This window comes from Zootoca vivipara, chromosome 2, assembly GCF_963506605.1.
Source record: "Zootoca vivipara chromosome 2, rZooViv1.1, whole genome shotgun sequence".
In the NCBI taxonomy this organism is placed as follows: domain Eukaryota; kingdom Metazoa; phylum Chordata; class Lepidosauria; order Squamata; family Lacertidae; genus Zootoca; species Zootoca vivipara.
The window spans coordinates 69,977,788-69,989,751 of record NC_083277.1 but is presented as its reverse complement, the minus strand read 5'-3'; the positions used below and the strand labels follow the sequence as shown (position 1 = coordinate 69,989,751).

Below are 11,964 nucleotides of genomic sequence, written 5' to 3'. Positions count from 1 at the left end.
ATTGAGGGTGGCATGTAACAATATTCCAAAGGTGTCTGACAGGTTGATTCTGTTGGTAGGTTATCATCCCCAAGAACAGATATTGAGATTTTTCTGCAGTTGTATACCAAGCACTGAAGATGACACATCTCTTGAAATGGCTCTGCTTCCTGGTAGCAGAGGGTATAACATCAACAGTGACACAGAAAATATCCTAAGCCAGGGTGTTACGTATTTAAATCTTTTGCCTGAACTCATCTGATGAATGAAATTTAGGAGATGATAAAGCAAAACAAACAAGTCTTTATTGGAGAAATATCTATGTTAGCTATAGAGCTGCTCTAAGTTCTGCAGGTTTCTTCACTGACCTTGGTATATGTCACCTTGGTCACCCCTCTGTAGTGGCAGCCCCAAATAAATTCAACCCATGCTCCACCTTTAGCTCAAATATGTGTTTGGGGATACACTTCTTTCTTTATTTTTACCATGTAGGGGTATGGTATACTGGGAGATCACTGAGTGATTTGCAGTAGACTGGCAGGAATTATTACTCCAAATTACCTAACGATAACAAGAAAACCTTTCCCCAAATTAGGCTGCTGAGATGAAGAAAGCTTGGTATGGGGATGGGAACCCCTGAATAGGCTGTGAGCTCAATTCTGTTACTGGGTGGATTGTGGGTTGAGTGCGTGTGTTTGGAAGCTGCTGCTGCTTCTTGCTTCCCTCACCAAACCATGATTTTGCATCTGGCTCTGCTTGATGGATCTCAGGGTCCAATGAAAACCAACCAATCAATTAGATACTGCAATCCTGAAGTCTATCTGCCCCATCTCTATCAGGTAGGTCATATCTACAAAAAGTATAGGAAACGCTCAATAATGACTGTGTTGCAGTTGAAGCACTACTCACACTTCTTCAGTTCCTTCTAAGATGGTGCAAGGGCAATCTGAGTCTAGTTTTCCATGACACAGCTGATGGCAAAGAGTTCATTCAACACATTCCTCTCTGAATACTGCCTTTTTATTAGTTCTGTTATCATTTGACTCAAAGCACATTGTTCAATATTGGTCGTCGTCCCCCTTTGATAACCAAGGAAACAAATGCCAGAGTGGAAACACATGAAAATAAAGATACTCAATGAACACCCAAATGAAAATCCTAGGTTGATTTGTGTTGTGTAAAAAGGTACCTATGGGAGTGGGTACTGTACAGGCATTTTGCTCCATGAAGGAATATTTGTAGTCCTGTCTCAGACAGAGACAGGAGCAGGAGCAGGTAACATCCATCCCTTCTGTTTTCAGAAATTTAGTACAGTTGTACCTTGGATTCCAAATGCCTTGGTACTCGGACGTTTAGGCTCCCAAACACCGCAAACCCAGAAGTGTGTGTTCCAGTTTGCAAACGTTCTTTGGAGCCTGGACGCAGTGCCGTCTTAAACGCCCCTGCCGCTATGGTGCGCCGGATCTCTCTGGCGCCCTCCCGCCCCGTTTCCCAGCGCGGTGGGTGGGCGCCGCGCGCAGCGCGGCTCCCACAAGCGCAGTTGCGCGGCGGTCCGGCGGATCGGCCGGCCAGTGGGCAGGCGCAGCTCGCGGCGCCCTCCTGGCGGGCCGGCGCCATGGTGCCCTGCGCCACCGGGGGTCTACCTAGAGCCGGGCCTGCCTGGACGTCTGGTGGGGCTTCTGCAGCCAGTGGCAAAGCTGCATGCTCCGGCACCAGGGGCGGAGAGCAGGCAGAGGTGTGGCTGGCGCACCTCCCAGAGGCATGGCATGCCACCCGCGGGGGTGTGCCGTGCATCCTGGGGGCATGTTGTGCGTCCTGAGGGCGTGGTGCCCGGCGCAGTGGTGGCTGTGTGGTGTGTGTCCGGGGGGGCGGCCGTGATGGTACCCCTCTCCCCGATGGTGCTGGGGGCTGTGTGCTCCCCCCCCCCGTTCCTCCGCCAGTGTCTGCAGCTTCCAACGGGCTGCAGGAACTTCCTGCAGCCCATCAAAAGATGTGCTTTGGTTTCCGAATGTTTTGGAAGTTGAATGGACTTTTGGAATGGATTCCGTTCGACTTCCATGGTATGACTGTATCTAATTCCTGTCTCTCACAAGAGAAAACATGACATGCTAGTTTTCTAAATGCAGGGCTTGTTGATGTTCTTTTAATTGGGGCAGAAGCATTTAAAATATGCAGCCTTTCACCTGTGTTTTGAAGTACTACTGGCTTTAAAGGCTATGCCACTATGACATCTTTGAAGGTACTCCTCAAGTGCCTACCATCTGTTTGACCTTCATACCACACAGACATCTGCGGTACTCTGGTTTAAATAATAATGTTGCTCTCCATCCCTAGAGACTAAGAGCATTTTTTTCCATTCACTAACAACACCTTTGAGCCTCTGTTTTGCTATTTGTGGACACGTGAGAATGTTTTTTGAAAAGCGGAATTAGAAAACAGGAAAGAAAGAAACCAAATGTACAGTATAGATTTTACATTCACATAAAAGATATTGGGAGGGGGCATTCTTGATCATTGCCTTTGTCTTGGAACATGATACAATAAGGATTTTGCCATTGTGGATTGCAGAGAAACCAGTGCTCTCACCCTGGTTTGAGAGATAAAGAGACCGAGGAACTTCTACATTGCAGTTTGATTGATTGAACTTATACCCTACCTTTCCCGTAATAAGCTCAAGGTGGAGTATTTGGTTTTCTTCCTTCTTAATTTCTTCTCACAACAACCCTGTGAGGTAGGTTAGGCTGAGAAATGGACTGCTCCAAAGTCACCCAGTGAGCTTCATGGCTGAGTAGAAATTTGAACCCTGATCTCCCAAGTCCTGGTCCAGAACCACTACACCACCCTGGCTCACTGGCCTTTTATTGCTATTGCAATCTTTTAATGGCACACAAAGATTTTTCATATGTTACACTGAATATCTATTCCTAGTATGTTTCGTTGTGCCCTTTCTGGGCAGCTTTCGCTGAATGCAATCAAACCCTGAGAGATTAATCTCCAGAGAGGCTATTGGGGTTGCTGAAATTTAATAATGAATAACTCAAATTTGTTTTCTCCAGATGCTGCCCAAAGAAGACCATGAACAATATGCAGGATTCTTATCAAATTCTCAGTGATTGGACATGCTTACAGTTTCAGGGCTGATGGCAGGAATTCAGCTCCCATATGAGGTGCATAATCTTTAGCCACGTGACAGCCTCCTTGAGCTCTTTATCTTCAACCTTTCCTGACTCAGAACCCACCTTTGCCCAAATATGCATTTAGGGATCCATTTCTTGATTTTTATTTATTTTTACCATATATTTGTATGATGAAAGTGCTGTTACCATGACTCACCTTAGGTGCTTTCTACTGAACCATTTGAAGTGAAGTCCAACTTGCTTTATGTACAGTCATACCTCTTCTTGCAAACACTTCATATTGCGTTTTTTTCGGGTTAAGGACGCGGCAAACCCAGAAGTGTTTACTTCTGGGTTTCGCTGTGTGCGCATGCGCAAAAACGTTCTGTGCGGTCCGCACATATGCAGAAACGTTCTGCGCAGTTCGCGCATGCGCAGAAGTGCTCTATCATGCTTCACACCTGTGCAGAAGCACCACTGTATTGCATTTTTATTGCTTAGCTAGTTTATTACTTAGTTTTAAACAACAACAGCACCGTACATCTAAACATGAAAAATATGCAACAAAAAATGTAACAAAAAGTTGCACATAAAAACAAACAACCCCAAGTATCATTTGGGTGCATTTGCCAATACAGTATTGGCTCACTTCGCAGCAGCCAACCTTGCTTAGTAATGTCTGAGACCAGTTGTAGAGACCCCAAAGTATATATTTGACCACTGCAGTCTTGGGTGTTTGCACCCTGCTGGCCCCAACCCTTAGGCAGAGGGAGGCAGTAGCCTCTGGCGGCTAATTGTGGGCGTCAGGAAAGTGCAACAAACTGGGCCCCCTAATGTATCATTCTGGTATTTTTACTCCTAGGGAGAAATGCTTGTGGGGTCTTTCTTTCTTTCTTTCTTTCTTTCTTTCTTTCTTTCTTTCTTTCTTTCTTTCTTTCTTTCTTTCTTTCTTTCTTTCTTTCTTTCTTTCATGTCTGAGGTGCCAGGAGAGCAGCTATTTTGTAACTTAACTTGAAGGGGAGACGAGAGGGACAGGTGGGCAGCTCCGCCTGAGAGGGCAACGCGCGCGCCTCGGGCCTGCTCTGAGGCGACTCCCAGACTCTCTGTCTAAAAAGCGCCTTTGCCTTCCTGCAAGGCGGACTACCAGCGCCTCCACCTCCGGAGGAAGCCTTCTTGGGCCTCCCCCTGCCTGCCTCCTGCTCCTCAGCCGGACTCCCCAAAGGGGGCGGCGGGCAAAGGAGAGAAACGAAGGCCGAGAGCTGAGCGTTTATGTCTGCCGCCTTGTACGCATGCACCGCGGCAGCAGCAGCACGCGCGAGCCTGGCATCCTCTTAGCGCCGCCAAGCCGGGACGCGGCCTCGCCTTCTCCAAGAGGAGCCGGTGCAAAGAAGGGCGGCGGGCGGGCGGCTAAAAATAACCTCCTCTGCTGCTGCCGCTGCTGCTGCTGCTGCGGGCGGGCTTGCGCCTCGGAGCAGCCAGCGAGAGCCAGCCAGTCCCCGTCGCCGCTGCCTGCCTGCCTGCTGCCTCTGCTGCTGCTGCTGCTCCCTCAGTCACTGCAGTGAGTTTGCTGCAGTCCCCCCCTCAAGCTGCGCTCTCGCTTCAGGCCGTCCATGCTGCAGCCGGCTCCAGGAGGCATGCTCACCTTCTTCCTAGTGTCTGGTGGCTCCATCTGGCTCCTCGTGGGTAAGTCAGCCTCGGCGCTCGCTCCCCTCCCCGCCACCCCGCTCCTTCGGTTTCCTACGGTTTCTCTCTCTCCCCCCCCCCGGCCTTCCCCACCTTTCTCCCTATCACTGGCGCTGCTTCCCATGCCCCTCGCTGCGAGGGAAAACGGAACAAAAGCGGAAAGAGACGGACGGAGGGTGTGTGCGGGGAGGCTCCTTTTTGGAAATGACCTCGATGCAACCCTGCACACCTCTCCCGGCCTCCATGGGAGCCGCTCGTCGGCGCGTCCCGCCGCTGCTCTGAGCTGCTGCTTCTCTCGGATCTCCTGGACATGAGCGCAGTTGCTGGGATGTGTTTCCCCCCAGCCAGACCGTCCGGAAGGACCAGGGCAGGAGAAGAGAAAGGCTGCCAGGGATGCTGCTGCTTTTGATGTCATCGTTCTGCGGTATTGGGCCCTATTGTGTGGAGGAATTTGGAAAGCTCAGCAATGCTGGGCGAGCCTGGGGAAGAAACGAAAAGATTACATAAGTTATCCGCTGTGATTTCGCTGCCTGCACCGGGGTCAGGATGCTCTCTTTTGATCCCCGACTAGGAGTGTATAGGACGGTGCATATAGATGTGTGTAGGCTATGTGTTTCTGTGCAAAAAGGAATCTGCCGTTGTGTGTGGCTGCTGCATGCAGTACTTGTATTAATGATGGGTCAATGTTTTAAAGATGATGGGATCAGACAAAGAGGATTAGCGGGACCCCGGAATAGCTGCGATCCTCTTCAGCGCCTGACAGATTCAGTTTTAAATGGTGTAATCTGCTGCAATGATTTGAAATAGAACACTCTGGAGGTGAGGGAGAAGGGCAGCCTTTAGGAATCTGTAACTCCTTGTCATTTGTAGGTGATGGGTTGAGATCAACTTCTTTTTGGTGCAAAGATCTTTGCTGTGTTGAGTGGGTGTTGCTGCTATGAAGGGGAAACCATAGTTCACATGGGCTGAATTCATTTTCTGGTGCTAAAATAAATGCGTGGGAATTAATACTAGGCTCCTGCCTCCCCTCCATCCATGTAGGAGGCAACTCCCCATTACAGCGCTTAGGACACTGTTTCTCTCCAGGGCATGCAAAGCCACAGAAAAGCACTTAGATGTGCCAATATTTCCTCTTGTTGGCCTACGTTGGGGTGTGGGAGGCATCATTCAAATGGCTAGCAAATTCTTTTCAGCATAGTGGAAACCTAGTGGTGCTATAAAAATATTGTGGGATGAAGCGAGGGGGGGGGGAGATTTTGTAGCCACATCTCATGTCTTTAAAAAGATAAGTTTAGGAACTCATGCCAGCAATTGTTTGAAGACTTGCATTTTTATTCTCAGTATGTATGAAACACTTTGCATGTGCTCAGAGGCTTATTTCTTTGCTGCTACTCTACACATTGCCATGCCCCCCCCAGCCTTGCTGGTGAAATCTATGGCTTGAAACCATAGGCAGAGGTTCAGAAAAGGACCAATATGTATGAACTGTTGAGGTTGAGGCAACAGAAAGCAAAATTAGCTCATTTAGCAGCTCCAGCCCAGAGAGACCCTGCCCCAGCCTATGCACCCCCTGGAGGTAGAGCTCTTTCACTTTGTCTGCTTGTATTGGTCATGTCAGCTGGCTGCAGAAGCAAAGGCTTGAGCGTGGGGCCTAACGCCAATGAGGTAAGGCAGGATAGCTTTAAGGAGGAGAAGAGTATTTCAAATAAATGTTGTTGCTGTATTATGCAGCATTTCTCGGGGAATAAAGCATTTGTTGCCTCGTTAACTCTCATAACATCTCATAATGCTCCGGGAAGTCATATTCTGTAATCTTACATGGGTGGGGCTAGTAGTGATACCCTTAGCGGTTGAAGCACTTTGCATGTGCTCAGAGGCATATTTCCTTGCTATTGCTTTACTGCTTACATTACATCTGATCCCTCACAATGGGTGACACTTGAGATATATGGCTGGGAATGTGAGCTCTGCTTCGTGCCCATGTGATGAGGCAACAGCACAGCAAGGAGATAAATTACAACCTCCAGATCAACTAATTATTGCAAGGTCTGGGGGCTGTTTCGCTGATAAGTTAATGCTGATACCCCAAAGAATTCTGGTTCTATTCATTGCAAGCAAACACTCAAAGATCTAAAACTGGTACTTGGAAGCTAAATGTTTGCCCAGTCATACTACCGGTTATGCCATATTTTCTTTTGGAAAAGCCTAGCCAGGCCTCTGAGTCATGCAGGCATGGAATCAATAATTGATCATTTGTAGTTAAGTATAGAGCCTCTCTTAGCTCCCCCCCTCTTTACATAAACTTTTTCTTTTAGTACATGCTGAGCCCCTGAAATGTAATGGCATTGTTGTTTTTAAAAATGTGTGCTGCATCTGCCAATGACCTTCCCTTTAACATTATTTCTTCTAGTTTTAATGATGGTGGTGAGATTTTATTGTGTCTTGTTTTGAGGGGATGGGTTTGGGGGCTCTCCTGAATAAAAATTTTTTGGGGGGCAGGAGAGGAAACAGAAGTGCAGCTGTGCCAAGAGAACTCTGCTTTGAATACAAGCCTAAGTGTTTTAATAATTTCTGTATTTATTAAACTTCTATATATTGCCCTCCGTCCTGAAAATCTAGGGAGGTTTACAGACACCCCAACACACAATAAAAATGATGATATTATCAAACCCACCAACTTAAAACGACATACAGCATCAGATATATTACTCCCATAGCTGTACTGAGTGTTTGTTTTAAAATGGAAAGGCAGGACAAAATTGCTTTTTATTGGAGCAACTCCCCTCTGATGAAAAGTTACAAGGCTCAGGTATGTCCAACAAGGCTGCATGTTGAAACATTCAAAAGGAATGTTGAAAGGCTTACTTAAACTGTGGAATTCTCTGGCCACTAGTTTGGCTGGCTTTAAAAGAAGATTAGACAAATGAATGTGAAAGCTACTACAGTAGTTGTGATGGCTATGATGATCTGCCTCTACATTGCTGGGAATTGCAAGTGGCAAGATCCTCACTCACAAAGAGCTGTAGCCAAGGAGAGAGAGTGTAACAATGAGCTATAGATGATGCACTATTAAGCCAAGCTTTGCTTTAGCTCAGGGTAGCACAGGAGTAAAAAGTGTGGGGAGCAGCAAAGCAGCTGTGAGCCTCTCTCCAGAAGCCCACAAATGGTGCTGGTAAGCCAAAGTTTGAAGTTGTGCAAACCATGTCTTAACCATGTTTTCAACACCCACCCCAGGAACAGTCTGGGGTGGTTTTGGAAAACAACTAATACAAATGTACCAAAATAGCCAGTGTACTGTCCTCTATATGTTGTTGGACTACAGCTCCCACCAACCCTTTAGCCATGCTGGCTGGGGCTGGTGGGAGATGAAGTCCGACCAGTAGCAGTAGGTGGGGCTGCATTGCTGCTGGTGGTTACCAAGAGGGGGGAGAGGCAAGGCAGCAGGCAGTTCCGGTTCTGTGCTGGGAGCACTGGATTGGCTCCGCTGCTGCACTGACACTGTACTGCACTCTTCACTGTCCGCCCTCTTGACAACTGGCAGTATTACGCAGTGTTGGGAAGCCAGGCCAGCAGTGCAGCCCCACCTGCATCATCATGCTGGCCATTACTGCGTCCAAAGGTTAGCAAACTGTACTAGATGTTTTGAATGAGCAGCGCGTTGTTTATTGTAAACCATTATTCTGCTCACAGATATGGCGAAGCAAAGCTGCTTATAATTCCTCAGTGGTGAAGGGAAAGCACTGCAAATGGTGAGCATTTCTCTCATCTTTCCTATTATTTTATAAATTCCAGCCCCTGAAAACAGATTGATTGAAAGAACCTGGTTTAAACGAAGCCCAAAAGTTTAGCCAGTACTACTAACTTGGTTAGACTTCTATGGTATGTGAAACCGGGGGGGGGGGTGGAGATGCTGCAGGATTAATTGATGTGATCCTTTATCACAGGGGCAGGGAACCTTTGGATTTCCAGATCAGTTTCCATCAGCTCAGACCAGCACAGGCATTGCTCAGGGGTGATGAGAGCTATAGTCAAACAGCATCTGATGGGACACAAATTCCCCAACCCTGCTCTAAGACTTGGGGCATTTTCACATTCCCACCTTATAGCACAGTGAAGCTGTTTTCTGTGCATTTCATGGCTCCCCACCAAAACAAAAACAAAAACGTTCACATCAACATGGTTTCAATTCAGTTGTTTGTGTATGCACCATGGAGTGCTGAGGACACAGATGTTGTTACCCCCTAAGCAGAGGTGTTCACACCTTGGCTGGAGTCTAAGGACTCCAGGCAGTACCGGTATGATGCTTGTTTGACATAGAACAGTAGTAGCTCATAAGAAAGTACAGGATACTTAAGCATTTTGGACAAGGTCATGTAAATCCAGCACTGGAAGCATGGAAGCAAAGTCAGTGCATAGTAAATGGGAGTGTGAACACAGCCTAGGTTTTATTGGTTTCTTCTCCCTCCCTTCTCCTTTTATCATATCCAGTAGCTTTAGTTCTGTTAAATGTTTTGTTCCAAGGTTGAAGAACTAAATGCCCTTGAAAAGGATGATACAGTTTTAGTGTCCCTCTACAGCTGCTACCGTATAATGAAAGGGAAGCTTAAACTGGAGATTTGTAGTATTCATGTCACACATATTTGTTAACATGGGTGAACTAATTAAAAACATTGGCAAAGGTTAAGCACTGATCCTTGCTTAGGCTGCAGTCCTATAGCTTACCTGAGAACACTGCCTTTACCCATTGGCACTTCTGCTGTTTTGCTGTTTTAATATTTTTTTAAATAAATTTTTGTTCCCTGAATAATCAAGATACAGGCGATATAGAGCTTTATAGCTCAATTCTTGATGTGAAAGAGATGTGAAGCAGTTCAGATGTTTCAGTTGGTGTAATATGACCATGCTAACCCATCTCTGTTAACAGTTGGGCAGCAGCCGTCTGCACTAGCTGACGTTTCTACGTGAGCATCTCTGCATAAAACACATCACAGTAATCTGATCTAGAAGTAACTGAAGCATGAATGACAGAAGCCAGTCTCTGTTTTCCAGCAGTGTCCGCAGTGGGTGTCTCAACCAAAACTAATCAAAGGCATTATAGGTCACAGGGATTCTGGGTGTAATGTCAAGTACAGAAGTTTGCCTAAGCTTCAAAGTGAATCTTTAGGGACAGTACAATTCTAACCAAAGCAATTTAACCTGCCCACAGGTGTCTCACTCCCCAAATGTTACCAACTCTGTCTTATCTGGATTGACTGTTCACTCTCATCCAGTCCATCACTGATCCTAGATGCTAATTCAGGGCACGGCTGTCTTTGTGGGAGTTGCTAGAAGGGTGAGATAAAGGTGTGGGGCAGGTAAGGACAATTGGGAGCTTGCTGATTAGACAGTGATCACCAAACACACCAGAAGGAGCTGAAGCCTTTGCACTGCACCAACCCAGGTGGTGCTGTGGGTTAAACTACAGAGTCTAGGGCTTGCTGATCAGAAGGTCGGCGGTTTGAATCCCTGCAACGGGGTGAGCTCCCATTGTTCGGTCCCAGCTCCTGCCAACCTAGCAGTTCGAAAGCACATCAAAGTGCAAGTAGATAAATAGGGACCGCTCCGTCGGGAAGGTAAACGGCGTTTCCGTGCGCTGCTCTGGTTCTCCAGAAGCAGCTTTGTCATGCTGGCCACATGACCCGGAAGCTGTCTGCGGACAAATGCTGGCTCCCTTGGCCTATAGAGCGAGATGAGCGCCGCAACCCCAGAGTCGGACATGACTGGACCTGATGTTCAGGGGCCCCTTTACCTTTACCTAACCTCCCTGCTGCCTCCTCCGCTCCCTCCTGGTAACCAACTGTGACCCATTTGCTGGGAAGCTAGTGTAGCTGCTCCACCCCACCCAGCAAGCCACTTCTAATTGGGTCGCTTATTAGTTTAATGGTGTATATGTTTTAACTGATTACATCAGAAATGGTAAGCTGCCTTGGGGAAAATATTGCATTTCGAAAGGTGGCTCAGAAATTTCTTAAATAAATAAGAAACTCCAGGGGAACTTCTCACTGCAATCCTAAAACCTACAACCATTTCTAAATTTGAAACCAGCCTTTCTGTCTCTTTATTCAAATAAAGATTTATATGCTAATATATGTATAGAATAAAAAGTAATAATGTCCACTGTGTTATAATCATTGATGACCCCCAATAGTTTCTCATTCACAGATGAATAACAAGAATCTTCTGTATTTCTGATAATAGCTTAAAGTTGGGCTTTGATTATCCTTTCTTTCCACTAGGGGGCAGTGCGTTCTGCAACTTGGATTGGTGTAATCTCTCTTGAGTTTTCCACAGTAATCTTTTGCTGACTTTACCCAACTGCCCCATCAGTTTCCCTAGACACTGGTTTACAGACCCGACCCAGCTGAGCAGGTTCCTAATACTGAATTTTAATTAAAAAGCAGCTACAGGGATTAATCGCCAAAAAGGTTTTTGTAGCACCACAGTCCCTTAGTTGGCGTCTTAAGCTATTGCCATAATTATTATTTGCTCCCCCCCTTCTTATTGTTCTCATTATTAACTTGTGATGTACATTGAGATTCTCAAGGAAGATTAGCATTAAAGTATATAAATAACAACAGTATTAATAATAATCATAGTAACGCCTTCAAATCCTTGTTATGGTCAGAACAACTTTTATTCTTGTCTCTCTTATCTCTGCAAACACATATGAACAGGGACACACACACAAATTATTTGCATAAGTTGAGCCGCTAAAGTCTAAAACTGTTTTTGTTGAATTAGTAAACATTCATGTTTTTAGATGGCCTTTATAAGAAATTACCATTGGAGCAGAGTTTTTGTGTGTTTTGGTAAAAGGTTTACAAAGAATATTGTTTTTTACGTGACTCAGTGTCCTCTTTATAAGGATCTTTGTGAAAAATATTTGTCTGAGTTTAGTCCTACAACATTTTTTTCTTAAAGCTATTGCACTTATTTGGTTTTTGCTGTTTGAGAATGAAAACTATGTTACTTTGCATGGTTTTCTTTTGTGCTGGCAGCCAGGAAATTAAGAGCCAGATTTGTTACTTCAAGTCTGAATGCTCCTTTTGTTTTTGTTATGGCTTACAGCTAAACAATAAGTTTGTTACTACTTCTTACATGAGAGTAAGTCTCAATGAACTCTGTGGGACTTACTTTTTCTGAAGAA

At 46.0% G+C, this 11,964-nt stretch overlaps 1 protein-coding gene across 2 annotated transcripts in view; it reads left to right on the top strand.

Moving 5' to 3' along the window:
• The first annotated feature begins 4,613 nt into the window (after positions 1 to 4,613).
• Positions 4,614 to 11,964, top strand: part of ACSL6 (acyl-CoA synthetase long chain family member 6) — a 91,464-nt gene continuing 84,113 nt past the window's right edge. For both annotated transcript variants that reach the window (XM_035105421.2, XM_060271680.1), the window contains exon 1: positions 4,614 to 4,778. In XM_035105421.2, coding sequence (XP_034961312.2) covers positions 4,706 to 4,778 — 73 coding nt within the window. In that variant the 5' untranslated portion in view covers positions 4,614 to 4,705. The remainder of the gene's footprint in view (positions 4,779 to 11,964) is intronic.